The following is a 26,396-nucleotide window of genomic DNA, read 5'->3' on the forward strand; positions in this document are numbered from 1 at the left end:
CTCTTTCTGTGGTACTCCTGAAAGCTCTTATTTAGGTTGATCACAAAAGTGCACTGTCAAGCCAGACCGAAAAAGTTAGGGAAACAAGCAGCTGGTAACAAACTAATAAGTGCAAACCGAACAGCCATCTTCAACATCTCATGGAGCTCTGATGGTCTGTTTGGTGGCAGATGCTTGCTTTTGCTATGAACGGAATGCTCCTAGGATACCCACACACCTATGTGCCCCCCCGCCCAGCAGAATGCCACATCTGCCTAGTCCACCTGACACACCTTAAGCTACATGTTCTCAAACTTCAACAACAGTAGCTACAGGACTCCATGTTTCCAAGAAACACTACGGATTCAAGATCTCACTCACTAGGCTGCTTTAAGAAGCCGTACCAGCTGTGGCGCAACTTTAGTAGGCCAGATGTGTGCCACTCAGCCCACATTTCGCAAGTCACAGCTAGACTTCATATAACAAATTGCATCCCGAACAAACAGAGGAACACCAGTCGGAAGCTGCAGGGTCACCTCCGCAGCCCTATGCCTAAAGACAAGTATAATACAAGTCTGTTACACGTTTCTCTATTTTCAGCTAAGAGCCCCCTCCAAACATTATTAAATGGCAGTGTAGAAAGTAGATCCTGTGGGCTATGGAACCCATTATCAAGTACTGATTCGGCTTCTATCCATAAACCGTTTACGTTTGCTAGACTACTTCGACAAAAAGCTTTGATACCGTCTATATAAAAAAAGAGCAGCCCTTCATTACTCAACAAGATTTTTGCAATCATAATATGTCTGGTTATAACTGAAAGTGCTTTTTAACTCCCTCAGAAGTTTAAGCACTTAATAACTCCTCAAATATGCTATCTGTGACTCATCTTTGCACTTGTGCATTCATTAACCCACTGCCTTATTCAGGCATTTATCCACAATGATATGCTTGCAAACTGGAGAAACATCAATGATAAATTAAAAAATACAACTAGAAATAAGAAAATATGCTACTGGCTAAAAGTGTGGTGTGTACACCTGCAACAAAGCAAATACAAAAATAAACATAGTAGCAGGCAGCCATCATGGGATGGAATTGTGCAGTCATTGTTTTAGAGTTCTAGATTTCCAAAAAGGCCACCACGTTTAGAAGCAACAGTTGGTCTTCTAGGAATGAGAAAACAAGGATACATCCTAAAACATAAAATTACGGAATGGCCACAGAGCAAAAACAGCCTGGGCCAGCCATCTTGGAATTGTTGTGCATACTCAGACCGTTGCTTCTAAATGAGGCAACCACATTGAAATAGTAAAACAATGATACACAATGGACAATACCATTCCAAGCTAACTGTCAGGTTTAGCAGTAGTGGCCACGTGGGGTGCGTACACTGTAAATTATAGGAGCGGCAAGCAAGCCACAGAGTATCACTGCACGGGTTGTTGCTCTTAAAAAAATAAATGGAGAAGCAAAGCCCCTATAAGAGTAGAAAGAAACCAGAGGAATGGCTCACCAGAAATATAGTACATTTATGTTCAGATGAATAAGCTTTTGTGCATGTGACCAGGCGAAATGCCATTCCTTACAGGGAAACAGAGCCAGTGGTTGATGCGAGCAGACCCACTGCACATGCTTTATGCTGCAAGGGCAGAAGCAGAATTTGAGTAATACTCAAATAGACCAATAGCTGAAAAGGGCCAATTCGAAACGCATCTATCCAAGTATATATTTTTGAGGATTTGTGGGGGGGAAATTCTTTTCAGTACAAGGTTACTATTTAAAGAACATTTGCCGTGCAAAACACTGTCACTCAGCTAAGTGGTTAAGTCAGACCTAAAAAAAATACTTAAACTGCTAGATTTGGGGAAGTCCACTATATGCTTGTTGGAGGAAATTTAATAAATGATGCTATTATGCCACATTGCGTAATTACACCACCGTTCAAGGCGAAATTACAATGCTGGAGCATGGGAACAACAAGTGAGGCTTTTGTTCGCGGCACTTGAGTTTTTCACAAGAAATATGATCTTGCATTAAAAATAGTATGCATTTTGTGCTAAAGTTCAGTACTAAATGATGGATTTGCATTTTGTGTAATTTGCCTGATCAAACGATGCAAATGTTGCACCCTTCTACAAGATACCCGTCTACAGGTTTTTGAACAGTGTAATAACAATCCACCATTAAAAAGTCTATTGCCTTTAGCACATGCTTTTTATAATAAGTATGTCAGGCCTCTTGCATGAGGTATAACTTTACATTATAAAACAAACACTGCTAAATACTGTAAATAAAATTACACAAATATACATAATTACAGTTGGTAAAAGAAGAACAATATGAATCCCCCATAAAGGGGTCTGGTAAGGAGTATGATAGTGAAAACTCTCTATCCCCTAGGTGGGTAAGAGGCATAACCAACACGAAAACGCTCACCTACTACAAGAATCTGTGTCATTCCATGTAACAAAATATCTGTCTATACTTAAGCACAGTGTAATGCCAATCTACTCTTCAAGTACTACTGCTTTTAACATAAGCTTTCACAATAAGTTAGACATTTTGCTCACATTCTGCCTTTCAACACTGCACTTAGGGTAACCCCCACACCCCAACTAAATTTCTATTAGGTTGGTGAGAAGAGCAATTACGACATCTCAATCTGTACTGTTTCAACTTAGAGATTTCATTCAATAACGATAAATGGATGAATGCGCTGTCTCTTATAGAGCACAAACAGCTACTCCCAAGGAAGTGCCCCGGCACTAAGCTAACCAGACAATTTAAACTGGAGTACTTCTCTCAGAAAAGAAAGGTTTTGAGAGTGGATTTAAACTCATCTTCTGCTTCAATTTCTCGTAGACTCCTGGGTAAAGAATTCCACAGCCTGGTAGCCCAGACAGAAAAAGATATTCTCCACGCTCTATCTTTGAGAATCAAAGGAATCAGTACAAGTCTCTGTAACTGGCAGAGCTAGAAGCCCTGTAAATAGCAAGGACCTCTTTTCCGTAGGGTCCTTGCAATATTGTTAGAGCTTTGAATTGTTTTCTTTGCCTAATCGGGAGTTGGATCAGTGCCTTCAAAGTCCCACTGATATGAAGGTGGGGGGGGGGGGGGGGGGGGAGTTCAAAATAAGGCATGCTGCTGCATTCTGCATCAATTAAAGCTTATTTAGCAGACCCTCCCACGCCCAAGGTATAGAACTTTGGCATAATCTAATCTAGCCATAATCAATACATGAACAAGGTATTTCTGTGTGTGAGCTCGGGGAAATTGGATCATCTTTCTTAAAGTTTCAGGATTAGAAAAAACAAGTAGCCATCAAAGACCGCACTTGCACTAAGAAAGAAAAATCCTTATCTAGGTTTTGCCACAGCAGCAGCTTTAGAAGGCTCCCCCAAGCCAATTTGCCATAAACATCTAATATCCAGGGGTTCCAAAATACCAAAGATTAAAATCTCTGACTTTTCTGACTTCAGCTTCAGACAAGTACTGTGCATCCAATTGGCAACGGCTGTGAGACAGCCTTGAAATGATCTAGGACATGTTACTTTAGATTTACAAAAAAATCTATTTGTTAATATCACAAAAAGTAGTATCTTCATTTCATTGTATAATACACTTAGTTATAAAATTCATAATAAGTGATAAACATTTTATTTATAATTCATCCACACAGCCCCCAAGATCTAATAACCAACATTCAAAACACCCAGACAGACATCAAACACATGAGTGTCGGGCATTAGATCTTGGGGCTGTGTAGACGATTAGCTGTAAAGAAAATACTTTAAAAGATACACATTTTGTGTAAATAAATATAAATAACGTAGCACAGGTCATTATTGAATGAATTTTCTGTGTTAAAGCAACACAGGTTGAACAGGAGGTTTCTTGTTCTATAGACCTACTGCCTTTGTCATAACTTCATAATAAACAGCTCAGAACTGTGGCATCGGACATACCTCTTACTGATGGACCAATCAGGCTTATAGCCTTTATCACTGGCTTGTAACAATAACCAATTCAGTTGAACAGCATTTCCCACAAAGTATCCACCAGGAATCAACAAGCCATCTATAGATGCCATCTAGTAAATATTGACTCATAGGGGAAACTCTACGTGCGTGCGCACAGCTTGGGCTGGGACACATTCGCTAAGCTATACCCGAATGATAACTTTATTAGTCCTCCCACAGCGAATCTTGGTGGGAACTCCAGATTCTCTGATTTATTGTTATACTACAGTATAAGAGGTACTTTTTTTTATTTTATATAGCGCGAACTCGACCCGAAGGTATTGGAGCACTTTACATGAGCACCGTATTTACATTACACATTCAGGCACGTTGTCGCAAACTACATGACATATTCCCGCCCCCTTCAGTCACTCTTCCGGCATTAGAATCCATGCTCTCCAATCCATCCCCTAGCAAACTTATCACAAGGTTATACAACTCCATGCAACGCACATCCCAAGTAACACAACCAAAGGGTTGGAATTCCGATTTGGAAATCCCAAAGTCAGAATACCAATGGCAGTTCTGTGTGGTCAGTTAGAGATGCTTACATCCAACTACAAACTGCGCCTTATACACTTTAAATACTTGCATTGCATCTATAGAGCCCCCAAGCAGCTTAAACACAAGGGACACCACCCGATGCAAACTGTTAAGAGATGCAGGGCCCCCAATGCTTTGTTTCTCCACATGGCCTGGAGCTGTCCTGTAATGGCAGAATTCTAGAGGGAGGTGTTTAAAAAAATAAGTGAAATACTGGAGATCAATGTGACTCCATCACCTAAAGTAGGCCTTTTAGGGTATGTCAAGGAGGCCACAATCAGATGTCGCAAGCTACTAGCTATGCTCCTATTGCTAGCAAAGCGCAGAGTCGCAATGCACTGGGGCAAATATACCTCCCCGTCATTATGACATGGACCCTAGACGTTACATTTTGTCAAGAACAATTAAAAACTTACAGGGAATTATTGGCATCCAGACCTAGACATATTCGGGGACCCTACTTGGTTTGGCTGACTGTTTTTAATTCAGCTCAAGATCACGCTACAACATTTACCCACAAACTAGATCAACGATCCCACCAATAGTTAATTTGGTGCCTTATGTATGATATGTTTATTTTGAGTACACTGTGGCTCATCTCACAACAGGTTTTCATATTTTGAAATGTCGCATAACATGTGTCCGAACAACAACGCCTTGTTTTTCCTATATGTGCCATGATATATGATTCAAACATGTGTGTTGTATATTGTTATATTTTGATCAATGCCTTTTAACCCCTTCCCTGCGCCGCGAATTCCGCCGGGGCACGGGAGGGGGTGTGCGCGGAGCGTCCATGCTCATGACGGAACCAGCCGCCATGAGTCACGGGCGGCGTGTGCTCATGACGGTGCGGTTCAGTCATGACCACACCCGCTCATTAATTCGCCCACACAGGCGGGGAATTAGTGTCGCGTAGGCGGAGTGGCAGCAGCATGACGGAACCACGCTGCCCGTGGCTCATGACGGCGTGGTTCCGTCATGAGCACGCAAGGGGTTAATGTGATATACGGCAACATATATTTGTATATTACATCCTATGTACTTTTTTTAAATGCCAAAAAACAGATTACTAAAAAAAAAAAAAAGTTAATATTGACTCATGGTGACCACAGATAAAAAGGCTTCTTTGTTCGGAGTGATGCATTCATTACATTCATGTTTGAATCCATCCTCCTAGCTGGTAGCCATCCTCTTCCTCTATGTCCATGCATCACTACTACATTATGTGTCCAAAGTTAAAAGAAAACTTCAAGGAAGTGTCCTGGCTTGATTTGATCAAGAATACATAGGTTTGCTTTTCTACATGTCCATGGTATTCTTAGAATTCTTCTCCAACATCACAATTCAAAGGTATCTGCGCTCTCCCTGCCCTGTTTCTTCACTGTTCAACTTTCATATCCATGCAACAGCACAGGCTATCCCATCACTTGTGGATTTCTGACCTTTGTTCTTGAGACATGGTCTGCTACAGTCATATGTGAGATTCCATGTAAGAGAATACCACTTTATAGGCTTTAAGACACTGTAATAACAATCCAGCCGTAAATGCCTATTAGCTTTAACATTTATTATTTGCAGCCTGTAAATAACTGTAAGCTTTAACATACATTTTTTGCAATAAATACGCCAGGCCTTCTGCCTTTGTTATTTTCATAATAAACAGACCAGTGGAATTTGACACAGCTTTTCCCAATAAAATCAATTAGGCCTACAGCCTTGATCATAGATTTGTCACCATATCCAACTAAGACTGCTGTACTGAATGCAATAGAAGAGATATTTTTCAGTGGACGCATACTCCTTATGCCCATTCAGACGCAATCTTGTAAAAGGGAAAGGCAAACGTGGGGAATAGTATTGGCCCCTGCTCCGAGTGCTGCATAGTAAAGCTTTTACTGATAAAATCTGGCGACAGCGGCACTGTCAAGCAAGACCTAAAAAGAGGAAGTTACTCTGCAGTCTTCAGTCTCTGAAAGGAGTCACGTATGAGCATCACCCATCGGTCACAATGAAAATGGGCCCATAACATTGAAAGCAGTTAGATACAACACCCACCCTGATGCTGGAGAACAGTAAACCTACTCAGGGGCCCTGAAAGGTGCAGAAGTGCCTGATTTGCACCAGTGAAAAGGGGAGTTTCCATTTCAAGAGGCGGAGGTTTCACACTGAATTTTCATCTTCCCAAAAAGAGAAGTAAAAACCAGCAGAGGAAATTAAGCAGTGCAAAAAAAGCATCTATTGCAGGAAAATCCATGATGTCAGCAGCAGCTAATTCAGCGTTTTGAGGGGTGGAAGAACAAAGTTGACACAAACCGTAACCATTAAGCACTCCGGGTAATGACCAAGGACACTCACCAGCAGAAGGTGCCATCAAAATATATTGAGTTTTTATTACAGTATGAATGAGCAGGTGAAAACACGTCCTCCAGTCAAACAAACATCATTGCACCAACCTTGCTTGTAGGTCATGCAGTGTGAGAAGACGATGTCCTGACCCACACGACAAGACAACGTGTGGGACAAGATGTAAAAATTTTCTTGAACTCATCAGTCGTAATTGCTTTGATTGGTGTTCTTAGAAATGGTTAAAGAAATTGAACCTTTTGCACAAAAGGCAGACCACGCAAGGAAGACTCCCCCACCTGGAGTACCTTCTGTTATAGGGTCTCAGCCAGGAGGCGTCTCTAGTACTTAAAACCTAAACTCACCAAAACTTAAAATCCTCACCAAACCCCACTTTACAAATTGGGATAGTTGGAAGCACCAACCCTAATTTCAATGACAAAAGAGTCCTCACGTTTTTCCATTTCTAAAACAAATGTTTTAGGTCTTCCAGCTTTGGCTCTATCAAGATGGCTTCATGTGTGCCATACCTTTGTCTTAGTTTAGTTTATTTATTTTAAGATAACGGAACTCCATTGAGGTCCACATAATTACAAACAAATGATAAAAGCAAAACCTTAAAGAAAAAAAAATACATGTATCAATCTGTCAATATAACGGCAAAAAACATTTAAAATAATAAAACAATTTAAAACAGAACATTTCATTTGGTGGGTTAAGCATTGCTTCCATAAAATCAGAGGCTGTAAGGATATCCATTTGGAAACATATTGGTCTTAACCATTTATGTCTATATGCCATAAGTGCAGGACAGACAAAAATGACATGATACACGTCCTGGGAATTAGAATTACAGAAATCACAGATGTCGGAACGGCCGTACCATTTAGACAAAAGACAATTTAAAGGAAGTAAATTATGCCTTAACAAAATGATAAATCGCCGAACTCCATGAGGGAGATTCCATAATATGTATGGCTGAGGTTTTTTCATTTGGGAAAAACTACTAATAGGGATTCCTCTCTTTAATTTACATGCCCCACTATCTACTCTATATCCCAGCTCCCAAGAAGCCGACTTTAAAACCGACTTTAGTTGGGCCGTGGATAGTGAAAAAAGACCTAATTCATCCAACTGTAATAGTGAAACTAATTGTCGAAAATTCTTTACAATTGAGGAATAAGCATTAAAAGTACCCAACAGCTCATTTTTTATGAGATGCCTCAACGTACACGGCGTTCCTTTAGCTATATTAAAAACCCAACGCACCACACTCGCAACTGCCTGAGCCCAGGAACTACGCAAACCGAATTCCTGTCTCAGAGAGGACGTGGAATTTGCCGTGCTTACCGATGTTAGGTTACGTAGTATTTTTCCTTCAGTGGAATCCAAAAATTTCCAACTTGACATATCTACTGTTTCTAGACCATACATAAGGGATGCGGGGATTTTTGCTTGGAATACCTCGAGCAATATAGAAAAATGCCTTCTACCTGTTGCCTTGTAAAGAGAGACAAGGCTCTTCCCTTGAACAAGAGCTTTCCTGCTATTGTTCTCAATATGAGCTGTGTCGTTTAGGCTACTCATGACAATCTTTCCGAGGAAGGGATAAGATTTGACTACTTCTAGCCTTTCGCCCCCAACAGACCAGTAGTAATTGTCATATTTGGATTTTTTCCTACCCCGGAAACATATTATTTTGCTTTTAGAAATATTTATTTTTAGATAATGGGCCTCGGCATAGGTGTACAGGGTGTGTAGGCGACCATTCAAACCTTTTGGGGTGAGGTCCAAAATTAAAATATCATCCGCATACATTAGGCACACTATTGAAGTTCCCCCTAAAACTGGAGCAATGCCGTTGCTAGATGATAATAAAGCCTGAGGGAGATCAGCTATGTATAAAGAGAACACCTTTGTCATAAATACAGAATGTTAGCGCTGTAGTTTCTCTAGAGGTGGGCGGGCCACTGAAAGCTCAAAGCTGCATCAAGATGTCTGGTTCAGCTCGGGGTCATCTCTGAACTTGGAGCATAAAACGAGTTGAGTTTCAGTGTAGGTGATGTGGCCTCATGGCTATGGCTATCAACCATGTAAGATGGAGAAAACAAGGTTCAATCCTGGCCTCGGCTCATCATCCAATAAATATTAGAAAATCTCTCTGTGCTGGAAAAAAATGTAACTTAGTCTATATGAAGTTCTTTTATTTCCTTGGGCAAGGTTCGTGCTATGTAAAACTGCCATCTATAAAATGTGAATTCTGACTGTAACCCATGCTCTAATATCATCTACCAACAAATAAGGACAAAGCATTAACCTTTGATGTCAGAAAGATTTACCCATTTAGCAGCTGAACTGCACAGTCTGAGCCTGAAAAGTCTAGAATTAATCACTGCTTCTCTACTTGACCACATTGTGTGATCTTAGGCAAATACATTATTTGACTGAGGCTCATTTTTGTTCATTATCACAAATAAGAGCACTTTCAACTACATGGGTTCAGGACGTGTACTGTACAAAAAGATCTCTTGTGTTTGATGCAATAACATGTAATGTTGCTTAATCTACAATAAGAAACTAGGCAATATATGCACATGACCCCTGACATGCCTCCAAGTTCACTGGTCGGCATTATCAGGGGAGGTGGTGGGGTGGCAGTTATACTTCTCGGTTTATGTTTAAAAATGTAACTCACTTTTAATAAATACTTTTCAAATAAACTGATCACTACTAAAGTGAAATGCTTCCACTTGAATTCTGAATGCACCATATCATATTCATATCATATTCTAACTAGCACAGGCTCCAAGAACCAGAACCAACCTGTGGCCCAGTTCGCCCTGTTAATTTGTTTGAGCACACACTTAATTTGTTCATTATTACAATATGGGTGTCTGCAGTTGTTCACAAGGGATCAGCTGGTATTGGAAGTACAAGTTTCAGTCTACATGTCAGAATGTTTTGCTAAAATGGATGAGGAAGATATCTGAGCATTCATAGAAAATGTGTCCTCATTTCAGCCTCCCAGAGCACCAGCCTTATTTCCTATGATAAAAAGAACAGCCTTGTTTTGTTCATTTCCAAAGGAAATTCTTTTAAGTTTTATAACTTTGACTCCTCCAAGATGGTTTCAGGCATGCCACAGTTTTGTCATGAAAACAGAACGCCAACGCTCTAGTTGTTCATTAGAACTCTGTAGGAAGCTGCTGTAGAACACTGGGGAATGAACTGATAGGCTGCTGCTCTGCTAATGGAAGTGCATATTTTATCAGACTATATCAACTCTTCCCTAGTCGGCCAGCTATAGCACCATGAGAACCCTTAAGGTGATATGTGTGCTTAATAAATGGTTATAACATAACGTTACATAACACATGGCTGAGGAAGACAGTGTCAGCTTATAGACTAGTGCTCTCATTTTAGCTTCTGTAGCACCTTCCATAACCTTCATGAGAATATCAGGAGAGAAAACAGATATCCTTCAAACACGGTTCATCAAATCCCTGAATAGGGTTGGCATTTTTCACAGGATAAAAATGACCATAGAACAAACCACAAGTCATAAAATGAGTATGCTACCACAAAAAATATTTATAGTGTGGAAACAAATCTGTGATCACCTATTGTATGTCTCTTTATTGTGACCCTCAAAACCACTACAATGCATTTCAATGGGGAACATGTCCCTAAGTCCTGTTATGGCTGTGACAACATTGTGTCCATGTGTTGTGGCAGATCAAGGACTCCCCACATGCCTGTTGGGCATTTGGTGTGGTTACCTTAACCCTTATATTTGTTTTTGTACATTTTGAGATAGGGACCATGTTGCAGAGCCTTGTAGTAGCTGCCACAGCATTTTTTTCAGTTCATAGCCAGTTAATCAAGATTGACTAGCCCCTTTTAAAGCGGCAAACCAGAGCATTTCTGGTCACCAACAGTCCAGATATCACGGTCTTTTTATATTCTTCAAGCTCACCAGATCACCTGTTTAAACACAAATGTTTCGAAAATGTCGGAATGAATTTACACCAAAAACCAAAAAGTAGACTGAATAAAGTTTTTGATTTTCGCCAGGTTTGATATTATTGCAATCTGACGTTTTTTACCCTATTTCGCTATGCAAAATTCCCTCTCGGGATTAACATGGGCAATCACAGTTTTGGGATCCCTCTATTTTCTTGGCCCCCACATGACGAATCACCCCAAAACTTAACAGGAAGGAGCGGATGTGGATTACCTTTTCTGGGAAAGTTTCATGAAGTTTTGTCAAGTGACGCCAAAGTTATTAGCAAAACTGAAGGAAGTCTCCCTCTTCCTGTGCAAACTCGATCTAACTGTAACTACACAATGGATACTGCTATTGGGTAATACGGACACATAAATTCACTTTTAAACAGATTTAAAATGCAGTTATAATTCCTAAATAAATGCGAAACCCCCTGAAATCCCCGTTATACAAGCCCCACCTGCGATAAAAACCATAAATCACAAATCAAGAGCAATATTCATTATCACATTTCAAGCTGAGTGGGTGCCATTCAGCTTACCCTACACTTAAACATTCTACTAGAAAATTAGATGCTTGGGGTGAGCAGTCTTATGGTGCTGGTAGTGCTGTAGATGAACTCCATATAAAGCAGCAAATTGCATCTAAAGATTTTCAACTATCCAGGGTTCCCTGCTTGATTTTTGCAAAATGTATGCAATACTTTGATCTTGAAAGGGCACTATTTGGAGATATATGAATGTACATAGAGGGCAAAAAGACAGTTCACGTGATATACAACATGCCAGTCACGGCTATACAATAGGAATTATAAATTGGAAATGATACAACAAAATAGTGTAGGGAGCCATGTGTGCATTCATGCTGTGGGCAGAGCACACACTTGATCCACCTGCTCGGACTTCCTTGAAAACGTGGGAGCTCTTCTACCTCTCCATACTATCAGACATGCTGACGTCCAATTTATGTCCACAAATACTGAAAACTAAAATGTCTTCCAAGGTGTTTTCTGGAGCAGTGTTTGGTGTCAGTGTCCAGAGGTACCTACTCATTATAGGGGATGCAAATAGAACTGGCTATAAAGAACCAACACAAAGCTGTGTTGCATTGTTTGGTGTGTGACAGACTCCAAACTGGCTAACGTACATAGGAGAGGTAAGCCAATACCTACAAGTTGGGAACTCTGGTTCAAAGACCGATGTGTAAAAAGAAGTTCACTTCACATCATGGTACAATGATTTTTTCTCAGAGCAGCAGGTCTTAAACTGTGGTCTTGGGACGCCAGGTGGCCAGCGAAGCTTAGTCAGGCGATCCGTGAAGACTTCGAAAGTTAAATATAATTAACAGCTAAATAAAGTGTATGTGAATGCAAAAGCAAAATGTACAACTTGAAAATGTTAAAACATTCTGTAAATGTGAAGGAATCGCAAATTGAATGCTAAAAATTAAGTTAATATCATCAGATTGATTCATTGGAGCACACAGAATATAGTATGGGAGATAGGTTTCCTCAACTGAATTTCGAAAAGCTTATACCTTCCTATTAAAAACTTCAATTATATGTTTTTATATTGGTTTGTGAATTAAATAAAAATATTTAATCATTTGGGTATCTGATGGATGAATGTTCATTTCTATAATGTTTGTTTATTCATTAGCTTTTCGATTCATCAATAATAGTTTTGCTCCGGCTTTCAATAATGACGCAGTGGGGGCAGCGGGTTCCAGTAATGGTTAATTGGGGGTCCACAGAAGTCAAAAGGTTAAGAACCACTTGCTCTAGAGAATTGAATCTTTCCTGTCCCTACAAAATTGAGTGGGACATGTAAGCACCTAACATGATGACCATCTCTCGGATAAACAGGGGAAGATTCAGATAATAAAATGGAAGAAATTACAACATGAGCTAGCTGCAAAAGTGCAACCCAAGACAGACAAGGTTGACTAATACCTATGGAAAAAAAGACGGATTCCAGAACGAAATGAAACTTTCTGCACCATTAAAGAGAACCTGAAGTAGCCAAACAAACTATGAGCACCAAAATAATTAAATAAAAAAATAAAAATTTCAAAACAAAAACACACCCGTACGTGTAGCAAATTTAGGTTGAAAAAATGTTCATCAAAAAAGGACGGTCATTACCACCTTGTAACTGAACCATGACATTTCAACACTCATAACACAATTCCACCCAAATTTAACAAATACTGGTCTCCCACCTGCCTTCCCAATACTGAAACAGAGTAAGCAAATGAGCACCATTAAAGTGAATATTACCACCTGTTATTTACAGTGCTTGTAAACAGAGGAGGGTGAAATACTGTATGAAAACAAGTTATCACAAGAAACACTGGGAAAAAGGACAAACTGCGTATCGTGTATTTATCAGGGATTTGTCCGGACAATGAGCGAGTAGACCAACTGACTCTGCAGAAGAAAACATATAATGTTCATGCTCTGGGGTTACTTCTATCTCTTGCTCATTAAAACAAAGCTTCACAAACCTAGCCCTGATGGGTTTACTGCCTTCACCACAGACAGTGTAAGACATATACTTTTATGTCTGTGAAGTCTTGTGAAGGACCTTGATCTGAGGTGGTCATTATCCATTTGTGTTCATTTTAAATATGCGAACACACTATTTTCCAGCAAAGATCTATCCCATCACACCCAAAAATATATCAAAGCAGGACTCCTGTAAGCAGGTAAAACGCACACTTGGATAGATATCAAACCTGAACTGACCAGTCAAAGTAACAAAAGGCATAAGAATGCAAATTCACTAACGTGATTCGTAGACTAAAAGAACAGTTGAATAAAACGGTCTCTCCAGAGGTCACTTGCTGAAGAGCACTTTAGAATACAGTAGGTTGACTCAAGATTACAATCTGTATTAGCACCTATGCCCGGAAGGCTCAATCTGAGCAAGACAATCTTACCTTTAGCACGTCACCTCTCTTGAAGCTTAGTTCATCATCGGCTGTGGCTTTGAAGTCGTACTTGGCAATTGCTTCCATTCTTGGAGCGTTACACTGTTCCTAAAATCCAAAGATGGGGCAGAGAGAGCCAACGCCCCTCCCCACAGCCTGGGCTGGCAGCAGCAGCACCTTGTTCCTGACAAAGGCCGTTTTGGTTCCGTAACTTAGCTGGGGAATAGTCCACGGCTAGGCCAGCTTCTCGTGCTCAGTAGTCTGTGCCAAGGCACGATTCACATCAGAGAAAAGAGGTGTTTTGTCTGGAAAAAGAAAAGAGTCACTGGTAAGAGGTGGTGGACTTGAACCTGGTAAATTAGTATCATTTTTGGGGACCTCTTCTAGGATCGATGCTCTTATGTCCATGGCCACACTGCCTTTCTCCACTGTGTTCTGCCCACCCCAATCAGGAGCCCAGATCTCAACTTAAAGCAGAAAAAAATATACCAGCCTAGCACCACTGATTAAACAATGCCAAAGAGCACCTCTCCAGCACCATCAACATTCATTGGTTCAGTGCCTAAAGTTTGGAAGAAAAAAATCACTTAAAAAACATTAGCAAAAGCACCAAATTTAGGATTGAATAATTTTAACTATAACAATGGCCAATACCACCTTGTACTTGTTCCATGACATTTCAACATTCAATCGGCACAGTACAGCCCAAATTAAACAAATGCCTTCCTCCCTCCCTCCCGCTAGCCAGCCAAATACTCCTTGCCTCTTCCACAACAGTGCTCTCGACCGGACATCTTGCTTCTCTATCTTCCCGCACACAACCCCAGGAACCTCAGTCCCTCCTTTACAGTCACTTATTGGATGGGAATTTTGATCTTCAAATTTTCTTTTTTCATACTGTATATTAGTACATCTCAGGTAGTGGGGGAACCCACATTCTCAAAAGTCTTGCACCAGGAACGTCAACAGTGATTTCCATGACTTTAAGAAATGTTCATCCTAGCCTCGGACTGCATGTGGTTACTTCTCAATCTTCAATACCCCAACACATTCTAAATAAACAGATTCTTACAGTGGGAGATGTGTTGGATCCTGATGCTGTAAAAGGACTTGCTTAGCTGCCAGTAACATGTACAATATTGTGGTTCTCTTCCTGTAGCACGATGGGTATTTCACTTAGTATGGGCATTTCTACAATTTTACCTCCAGAAATGTTACAAACTTAGCCCTCGTTTTCTGTTCTACTATCTGCAGAATTTCCTCTCAGAATGCGGTCACTCTAGGAACGACAACAGATTTGTGACAGGCCATAAGGTTCCACACCCTCTACAGCATGCTGGAACATGTATGATATACAACATGTAGGCACTGACAGCATATGCATTATATGGAATGTATTACCATCTATATATTGCTGTGATCCGTTTTAATCGGCTCGAATGACAATTGTGTTATTTATGAATAGGTCACGCACAAATATAGTGCGAGGGATAGCTCAGTGAACTGAATATTCGCTGCTAGAAAAAATGGCAGTGATCACCAGGTCACGAGTTCAAACACCGGCAAGGTCGAATCAGCCTTCCATCCTCTCAAAAGAAGGCATATTTAGTACCATTAGTGGGTAATTGTAGCGTCTGTTCTTAAAGTGCTTGGAAATGGCATGTGTTGCATGAAGTGCTAAATAAAAAATATTACTACAACATCACAAAATCGCCCTTTCTGCAACAGATAGATCGCACACCACCTCTTAACTAGCCCTTTGGGAGAAATTCTGACTACCTCTTAATTAGGGACGACAGATAGTGACTGTCACAGACCCGAACAGTAGTCATGACACAGGAAACAGTAGAGTGCACCTCGGAGTACTTGGGAACCAGGGAACCGCTGAGATACAGCACCTTGACCGCATGTGAGCTATATAATACTGTGCTTTCTTTGCCAACTCCACCAGATAGCACAACTGTTCTGCTTGGTAGTACTATTAACCAAACCTTGTTCTTTTGCACTAAGAGTGCCCTGAGATCACCCCATTCTGAGTCGCTTTTCCCAGAAGCATTTAAAAATGTTGACCTGAAAAAGAATAACCATTGACAAAGCCAATAAATCACACCTTTTCTACCCGTTGGCTTTTATCAGTGACATGTAGAATCTCCCAAAAAAAGAATTTTAAAAACGAGGATGTGTATGCCCAAACGTCGTGATACTGGGGTGGCCAAGTGTGACGATGCATGTGCATTCAAATGTCAAACATGCACATACGGCACAACAGCATTTTTATTTAATTTTTATATATATATGTATGTATGTATGTATGTATGTATGTATGTATGTATATATATATATTTACATATATATATATATATACACACAACGCAATCTTCATACCATCAGCTTCCTGTAATGAAGACACGGACCCAAGGCTGCAGTAAGGGAGATTTTATTCAACCTCTCAGGCGACGCGTTTCGAGCAACTTGTGCCCTTGATCACACACCATACACCTGGTCAGCTAACAATTAAATACTTTTTTTCTTTACGTGATGCTCCACCTCTTTAGTGAGTCACATGTTCAATAAACATAGATGAAATACTCATCTATACACCACATAAGTGCACACCCATAAAAACAATGATAATAATGATAAGGGCACATAAACCAATATAACTGCATGAATGCACAGTTTTTTTCTCTCCCTTCACTCATATAGAGTATTGAACGATAAAGTACTGAAAATGAAATCATTGTTGAACAAATCCAACCAATAGAATGAAACAATTTATATACAAATAAATATACATAAATCTTATTTACAATAATTACATATAATATAGCTATATATAATGTAATCAAAAATGTAATTCTCACAATAAATTTCATAACTTTATACCAGATCTTAAATAACATCTATAGATGATTTCAATAACTGTATATGATAATGCGATTATTGATGTTTTCGCAAACAATCATTTAAGTGCCCATAGTGTCTACCCAGTCCTAAGTGAATAAAAGAAAATTTGTTTTCTACCATGAATAATTATATATGTGATATTGTGAAAAAGTGAAGAAAAAAGCTCTTTTTTACAAAAAGTTATTACTCATCAATATATACAAAGTTCTTATCTGGGAGTATACCAATAACGGATCAATAATATCAGCTATATAATTCATCTTAGTTGAATTTTCTACTGATTCACCCGTTGGGGCAACTTGAGCCAATCAGATGTTCAAAATTTAATGCGTAGATTTGATTCTGGAAGTCCTTAAAAATTAAATGAGAAAAACATATGGGTTTGTACTAAATAAACCAATAATGTAACTGATGACACAAATATATGCTGAATAATACAATATTACAGTTTATAAAAAATGATGTAAATCTTCAGTGGTGTTAAGTCCATTTGGGTATTTGCTATCAAGCTCCAGTATATATTCTGTTTCTTTCTTCCTCAGTAATTTTTCTCTATCCCCTCCCCGTTTGAGAGGGGCCACCACATCTATGACAAAATATGTCAAATTGCTCAGATCATTGTTGTGTGTTGACCTGAAGTGGCGAGCTACCGGGTATGTATTGTCATTATTGACTATTGCCCGTAAGTGTTGCAGAATCCTGACATGCACCTGCAGTTTGGTACTCCCTATGTACCGTAGACCACAGTTGCATGTCAGGACATATATCGCAAAATCACTGTGGCAATTGTAATTACCCCGGATAGCTTTACTGATTGGACTAAATGGTGTATTGTAGTGCGTCGTATTGATACCAAATTTACACGCCCTACATGAGGAGCATTTGAAAAAACCTTCTTTTTGTTTGAGCCAGATGCTGCCACCACCTAGCTCAGGACTAGTTTTCACCAAACTGTTGTGCATGCTCTTAGATTTTTTATAGGTAATTGTGGGTGTAGTAGGCAATGTATCACTGAAGAAACCATCGGTCATGAGGATAGGCCAATGTTTCTTTACAATAGACCTGATTTGTCTTTCCTGTTTGCTGTAGGACAGAATTAAGCGAGGAGTGTTACTATTCATTTCTGAATCAAGTGCTTGAGATTTTAATAGAGACTCCCTAGATCTTTCACGGCTACGTCTCAGTGCACTGTTCAAAATGTTATCATTGTATCCTCTAGCTCGGAGTCTGGAAATAGTGTTCTTAGCCTCTTGTTCAAAAATCTTAGGAGTACTGCTTATTCTTTTAACACGCAGTAATTCTCCATAAGGAACATTTGTAATCACATGTTGAGGATGTTTACTACTGGCATGTAATATACTATTTCCGGCCGTAGGTTTCCGGAATAGCGATGTTGTCACCATATTGTTGTTAATGGTTATATGGACGTCTAAAAAATCTGCCTGCACTGTACTGACATTGGAGGTGAAAAAAAGATTTTCCTGGTTCATATTAAGAGCATCAACAAATTTAGAGGCGCTTTGTTCATCCCCCTCCCATATGCAGAACACGTCATCAATGAATCGTTTCCAGTATTTAACATGTTCAAATCCTGGTGTTTTAATGAGACCACGCCCCTCCCACCAGCCCACGTGTAAACACGCGTAGCTGGGGGAGAAGCATGATCCCATTGCCACACCCCGGACTTGTTTCCAAACTTCTTTAGCAAACATGAAAAAATGGTTATGCAAGCACCAGTGTATTAATTCACACAACATCTTGTTATGGCTGTAATATTCACATGATCTTAATCCTAAATATTGTCTGATCGCTTCCAGACCCTTTGAGTGGTCTATTGAGGTATATATAGACTCGATTTCAAGAGTCATCAGACACCAATTATCTTGCCAGTGGATCGAGTCCAATTTATTCAAAAAGTCGCCCGTGTCTTTCAGGTAACTCGGAAGGCCTTTAACAATGTCCTGTAAAAAGAAATCAATGTATCGGGAGATATTTTCACCAATACTATTGATGGCCGATATTATTGGTCGGCCCGGTGTTGGGACTTTCTGTTTATGTATTTTTGGAATCAAGTACAATATAGGTATCATTGGGTGCTCAATATGTAAAAAGTCAAATTCTGTTTGTGAAATACAGTTATTTCTTTTGTATGATATTAGCATCTTTTTAAGTTCATCCTTCGCTTTTTTGTATGCCATTCCATTCGATCTCACATAACAATTGGCATCATTTAGTTGTCTCATGGCCTCACCAACATAATCTTTCTTCCGCCATAAAACAATATTTCCGCCTTTGTCGGATTTATTGACCACCACTTCATGGTTTTGACTCAACTTTTTCATTAACATATTGTACTGATTTACAACAGCATTGTTTTTATGTGTTTGTGCCGAGCGGTGTAACTTTTTTAAATCTTCAATAACACATTCATGATAAATGTCTACCGCATCTTTGGGCATGACCGGCAAAAACGTGCTTACCGGTTTAAATGGACTGTCACCGGCTCCCTTCTGGCAGATATCGACATTGCACAGTTCACGTTGTGTGTTCATAATTGCTCCATCATTGGCGCTATGTAATAGGTTCCCAGATTCTCCCAAATCACAGAGGGTTAGTAGCAACCTGGCATCCCGGGCTGCTGGAGTTGTAGAGTTTCCTGCGGGTTTGGTGGCTGGGTTGACATTGCCTTCCTTGTTCTTTGGTGTTTGTTTCGAAGAAAAAAACTTTTTCAATTTCAATTTACGGATAAACCGAAAAACATCCGCCCTGGTGTTAGTATAATTGAAAGTGCTCTCTGGGCAAAAGTTCAATCCACGAGCTAATAATTGTTTTTCAGCCGTTGATAGCACAACATCTGACAAATTTGTTATAGTACAATCCTGCACTATTTCCTTTTGTTGTACCATTGCTTCTTCTTTTTTTGCTGCTGCTGTTGAGGCTTTTCGTTTCTTGCGTCTGGCATGACGCTTTGCGTTCCGCTTTTTGCGTTGTAATTCTTTCGCAATCGGGGGCGCAATGTTTGCAGCCGATCCTCCACTAAAAAATCCATCTCCTCGCCGAGGTTTAATATTCTACCCCCTTGTCTTCCATCTGTACTCCTGGTCTCAGATAGCAAGGTGCTTGATGTACTTGCCAAAGAGATTGCCTCAGCATCGGAATTCTCATTACGCTCTTCTGGTGGACTAGCTCTGCTCATTACACCAGTAGCGTTAGTTTGTTGTGTCATTTTTGATTGCTTGGCTCTATCAAATTTGCGAGAGAAGGTATATACTTGACCTGTTTCATAGTCTTTTAAGTCTCTTGCAAACTTGTGTACTTTCCTAATTTTTATACGCTCTTCATGCTTGCGGAGCCGTTCACTTATCTCTTTGCGCACAGCTATATATATATATATTTTTTTTAATGTTCCCATCGGAAGTGACGGAGGAGCGATAGAGTAGTGGATGAAGGAGCAGATAGCATACAGGTCAAAGTGAGAGAGAAACACAAAGGATGGGGGGAGCAGAAAAGTGAGACATGGTGGCACGAGGAATTGAAGAGAACACAAGCACTCCAAGTACTAAAAGAAAACGGATGTACGTTGTTACAACGCATGCTTTTACCACGCATGCTGTTACAACGCAAGTTTTACCACTCAAGCCTTTACAACGCATTGCTTTGGGGGGTGCTGGATAGTGAATAGTTTAATTTACTATTCCAACTCCAGTCCCCGTGGATAGTAGGGAAGGTGTTGGATAGTAAATTAAAACTATTCCCTATCCTAGAGTGCCCCCCAGGGCAATGCGTTGTAATGGTTTTCGTTGTAAAACCTGCGTTGTAAAGGCACTGCGTGGTAAAAGTTGCATGGTAAAGGATATTTCCCAAAGAAAACAGTTTGCTCCATTTAAGCAGTGAAAGGATAAAAACATCCAATAAAATTATGGTAAAGGAGCTATGCTTCAGGGAAGGACCAAACACAAATCATTGATTAAGAAGCAAACAAATGAAAGAAACAAAGTCAAACAATGGTAAGCAATGGGATGGCTCTGAGCGCACTCTAAGTTTTGGTAGGGTACACAACAAGTCTTTCAGCAACCTGCAGGTAAAAGGTGCCTGTCGAGGAGGCCTACACACCACATAAACCACTCCAAGGATCGTGCAAAGAGATTAAAGAGGACGGCGTGTAAAGCTGCAATATAAATTAAAAGTCAAAAAAAGTCAAAAGATTAGCTTCTTTAAGCAGAAGCTTACATGGATGTCCCCTCCTCGCCTAGCAGCTGCTAGGAAAGAGACAAGGCTACAACTCTCAAGTGATGGAAGGAGAACAAGAACATGGCATCTGCCGCGGGCACACCCAGACACGCAATGATAGCATTCCCAGCACTGCGTTCAATACAGAATTCCAGGCTCGCAGCACAAACGTCCACACACCCAGAGTAGTGTGTACATCTCATTTCTGCATCAAGGTCGAGGTGCCTCAGCTGTTAAAACGGCTCCTCAGAGAGAAGGATCCACTAAGACCCACATACCCTGTGCCCACTATAAGGAGGGGCGCAGCTGCAGCACAACCACATGACACAAGAATTAGCAACCTCTATACTCTGAGGTTGCGAGCACTTATAGAAATTAAAATAGATTTTAGCGTAGCCCTATGACCTCTACTAAATATATCGTATGGGCGTTGCCAGGGAGAAAAAAAGACAGAAGAATTTGAGGGGAGGCCAGGAGAGAGTGTTCCTGGGATGCACGGAGTTAGGCAACGGGGAGGGCTGGGTAGAAGTAGTACTGGGTCACGATTTAGGAACGACTGCCCATGGCTCTTACACGGGAGATGAAAACGCTGCCGCTGACGAAAGATGCCAGGCACAAAGCACAAATACAATAAGAGAGTTGCCTTCCACTTGCTGAACTATGGAGAAGCGTTTCGCTCCCTGACGGAGCAATAAATTAGGCTTTTTTTTTATTAGAGATATGCAAATGAGACAATGAGAATAGGTCCTGAATAGACTGAGCAGGAGAGAAAGAAGATTAACTCTGTGTGACAGGCAATCAATCTTGCCTTCCTGCCTGAGGGCGGGGGCTGGGCAACTTCAATGATGGAGCATTGTTACTACTATTGCGCGGCCGATCGCCGTAGTTTTTTTTCCCCAACCGACTACACAAACACTGAAAGCCAGGCTTGCACACGCTCATTATGCCTCGGTACTTGTGCGATTATATCCTGATGTATGCAATCTGGTTTCAATTGCACTCACTACCTATACACACACCCATATTTGCAGCACCACTGTTTAACATATTCGTCCAGCAACACACGTGGTCTTCTTCGCCCCATTAGCACTGAACAGAGTTGGCATTGGATTACAAACACTTAAAATTATGACTAAGCTCACTGCATATTAACTTGTATGTCAATGTTAAAACAGGGAAAAGAAAATGCAGCCCAAGCGGGCCAGTGACCACTCTTTCCAGTAAGAACGGTACACACTGGCATCACCACAAAATGCACAGGAGTGACCACAGCATACATGGACCACTGCAACCTACCTACCTCACCAGTGAGACCCATACCACCCACAGGGCCACTACAAACAATCCAGCTCACAACTTAATACAGGACATGGACATAACCAGTTAACGCATCAGCAAGGCCAAACAGAGCAGGTCCAGCATGGCACACACAGGCCACCACAACTAGCCCATGCTCATCAGAAACCACGGACCACAAGCATCTAAATGCAACAGAAGGGAGCAAATATTTCCCCTTGGTCTGGCACTGATAACCAGTCACAACACAACAAAATGGAAGAAATACATGCAAGGCTGTTGCACTGCTGCAGGTTTCAACAACAGAAGGGAACACACTTTTCCCAGCGTCACTAGTGACAAAAAAGGGGCCATACCTTCAACTGGAACATCATCCCAGACCCGGTTAGGTTAACAGTGCTGCTACTGTACATGTCTTAGAACCTTGCAATAGTTCATGGTTCTAGCACCAGAAAGCAGTATAAGCTTCAATGAGCTCTCCAGGAATCCCACCAGCAGAAAAGACCAGCCCTGCACTGGTTACAACTACTACAAAAAGAACAAAGCACATCGGCAGAAGCACCCTGAAGGAGGAATAAAAGAAGGAAATAAACCTTCATGGGTTAGCAGTGCCCACTGACAGCAAGGGTTGAGCTTAGTAAAAGAGAAGATACTTCAATGTTTGCTGCTGACGCAAACTAATCTGTAAAGGCCTTCCAGTTGCAGATCTTAAGAACCAGGTCATCTAAGACTACTATTATTAAAAAGTATGCAGATTACTCAACTTAGATGAGCCTCCATTGCACTACTTAAAAGAATTAAGTCTAAGTTGCTACGTTATTTTCCATCATTACAGAGTAGCCTGGAATTTGTTCTTTGGAATCATAAGGGGTTGGGGCACTTTGGGGTTAAGGACCTGCCTCTAATATGCAGGCAATACTAATCAGAAATGCTATGAGAAACAAGTACTTTAAACATTTTTAAAAAAAAGAACAGGTGGTCTGCTGTCCCAATGACTGTGTGCAGCCACATTGGTGTTTCTCCTCTTCTTTTTTCCCCATTCCCCCACAAGACGGCAGGGAAACTGCTGAAAACGAAAACATTATACCCTTTACCAACTTCCATCCTAAATACATGAACAGCATTCAGCTTCCTAAACAGAATCCTAGCCACTGGTACCTGTGCTGTTTGGTTACAGTAATTCAGAACATGGGCTGGCAGACAACTATTAAGACTATAATGACCAACCACCAACTCTTAATGCACAGAAAAATACCTAGCGACAACCAAGATGGGTACTAATCTATTTGCACAATCAATCAAGAAATGCAAAGCAATCACTTTGTCACTCAGAAAATAAATAAGATCAGAACAACATGAGACAGACATCCTCTCTGCCTTCAATCCAAGACTAAAAGTACCCCCAAATGGACAGAACTTAACCTCTACTCACACATCGATCTCAACTACATCCTTAACTCCCTCAAGCCCACCACCTATAATATGGCATCATCCACCTTCAAAACATCAGAACAAAATGAGAAAGCAGTCTCCTTTGAACGCCAAAACCAGATCAGCAAAAGCACTCCCTCCGGGATTAACAATCCAGCATCACACCATTCTACAGCTCAGAGCTTGATACCCTTCAGAAAGTCAACTCGGCTTAACATATTGTCAACAAGAATATCAACTACTTCTCTCCATCCTTTTACAAACACAAATGGGTTTCCCAGAGAGTCCTGTAGCATACCAGGGGGTCTCACCAACCAGTATGAATTCATCCAAATAGAAACCTCAATCTGCAGAACTACCGGCCTCCTGCAGAACACTCAAGGGCTATCCTGTCCTCATCATCTCCAACCTTTACATGGAATGCCTGGAGCCATACTCAAGAGAAGACAGAATCAATATCGGCCAATAGGTGGACAACACCAAACTATGTCAAAACCTACACAGCTTATACATTTTAGCAACCCAGAACTTGCCACAATCTCATTCAGAAATGAATGTTGAATGCCTACCAACTCATTAAGACCAAGATAGAATTCCTCCTATTCACCAAACACCATCCTTAAATATGCCACCTCATTACAATAAATAAACAAACATCCTGATTGACATCTCTAGGCTCTCACCAATCTACACTGCTCATGAATTTCTGCAACTCAAGACTTCCCATAATTTCATTCAGAACTGAATGTCCTTGTACTCACCAACAGCAACAACAACAAAACATAGACTGGCTCTACAAAATGAACCTTGATAGCTTCACCTCCTAGCTGACACTAAAGCAAAAATACCGTGGATTCACCTTTGACATTTACATATCCTTTAAATAACTTGTCAGCAAGAAAACCAAAACAGTCTGGTATGAGCATTCCTTCCTGTTGAAAGTAAAATCATTCCCCCTTGACACTGACTTCAGAACAATTATACAAGTATTCATACCCTCTTGCATCTAGACAGAGGTAAGTCTCTCTTCTACTATCTCCCTAACACCACACTGACAAAAGTACACTTGTAAGTGTAGATTTTACGTATTCAAGAGTTTATTGATGTAGTATGCAAGTTATGACTCAATATGTCATACACTCAAAGAAACTGCACCCATGTTTCAAAGTAGATTTAGACCTGAAATGCAAACCAAAAGTCAATTCAAATTTATGTAATTGTAGTGCTCTTCCTAAACAGTGACAGATACAGCAACGCATAGCCAGTCAAGAGGGAGATCCGCATTAGCGCATCACATAAAGGCATTGGTACTTTCTGGAGTTATTTACCCCTATGCATTATGGTATCTTGAGTCTTACATTCAGTCAAATCCATTCTGATTTTAAGTCAAATACTGTTTACTTCATCAAGGTATCTTCTGATTAAATGTTCCTGTAATGCTTTCATCTTGTGTTAAATGTGACTCCTCACACTGCTCAGTAATTTAGTAAAGGATTGTCGCAAGTGTATTCAGCTGGGACTTAGTTACAACAACCAGGTGTGCAACTTCACTGAGTGGGATCTTTACTTTCAGGTTTAATAATCTCAATACTTTCAGGATTGGTGTTATGCATTACACTACATTAAGTTCCCAGATGGCTAGATATCTCAAAGATGCTCCACTGTATGCCCTCCATTGTAAGGAACGTCAAATCTTGAAGGCTCTATTTTGGACACAAATCTAAACTTACAGTCACAGAAACTACTTCGCCCAAGGAGAACATTACCAAATCAGACTTCTCAGAGTAATCAAGTCTCTAATATATGCTGATGGCATTATATGCTGATGGCATTAAGACAATACTTCAATCACTGGTGCTTACAATGGTGGATTATGGAAACTCAATACTGTCCAGCATTCCTAAAATCTACTTGGCCCACTAAAAGCAGCCCTCAATGTTTCACCTTACACAGTCACTATCTCCTGTAGATCTAAATTACTAACGCACTACTTTGGGTTTTTCTCTTTATCACTGTCAACACCATTAGAAAACGTATATAAAGGAGTACAGAACTTACGAACATGTGTCCTAATGAAGGCTCTATACATCAAAAGTTGAAGCTGAAACAGTAGTTTACATTTGTGGACGTTGATTGGTAGGATTAGGGATGTGCACATTTCAAATCTCGCAAATAAAAACGCAGTGGGTTGCAGGGTCAATGGGTGAGATGACCTAAGTTTGGGATGGGCTATTCCCATGACAAGATCTGTACTGATTTTCATTAAGTAGGTCTCGAGGACTGAGTTTGGTGGACAGGAAACTCTGTCGCAACAGCAACCAAGTCTAAAGAAAAATTATCTTCCACACCATGGGAGAAATCGCACAAGGAATGGGGCTAATTAACTCACTTTAGGAGTTTATTTTTGAAAAATAAAAAAAACTTTGGAAGAGTTTGATGGAGCCCTTCATAAAACCTTTCTTAAATAACAATGCATAAAAAGGTCCAAGGGGCTAGCATATACCTAAATATGGAAAGCAGTGTAAAGGCAGGGTGGCTGATGTAAAGCCATCTGCCATTCTGTCTGACTTCACTCCATCTAACAAACCTTAAATCTGGCCCTCTGTCTAGAGTGGTGCAGTGGGTGGAAAACAATGGGTTGGAATGCTACCCAGAGTGATTAATTGCCAGTGGTTAGACTAGTTGCAAGCATTTGTCCCATTAAT

General features: G+C 40.4%; 1 protein-coding gene across 2 annotated transcripts in view; it reads right to left on the bottom strand.

Moving 5' to 3' along the window:
• The window catches only part of GRB2 (growth factor receptor bound protein 2), a 260,087-nt gene that overhangs the window by 232,145 nt on the left and 1,546 nt on the right, over positions 1 to 26,396 (bottom strand). For both annotated transcript variants that reach the window (XM_078654511.1, XM_078654512.1), the window contains exon 2: positions 13,837 to 14,132. In XM_078654511.1, coding sequence (XP_078510637.1) covers positions 13,837 to 13,914 — 78 coding nt within the window. In that variant the 5' untranslated portion in view covers positions 13,915 to 14,132. The remainder of the gene's footprint in view (positions 1 to 13,836; positions 14,133 to 26,396) is intronic.

This window comes from Lissotriton helveticus, chromosome 7 (genome assembly GCF_964261635.1).
Source record: "Lissotriton helveticus chromosome 7, aLisHel1.1, whole genome shotgun sequence".
In the NCBI taxonomy this organism is placed as follows: Eukaryota; Metazoa; Chordata; class Amphibia; order Caudata; family Salamandridae; genus Lissotriton; species Lissotriton helveticus.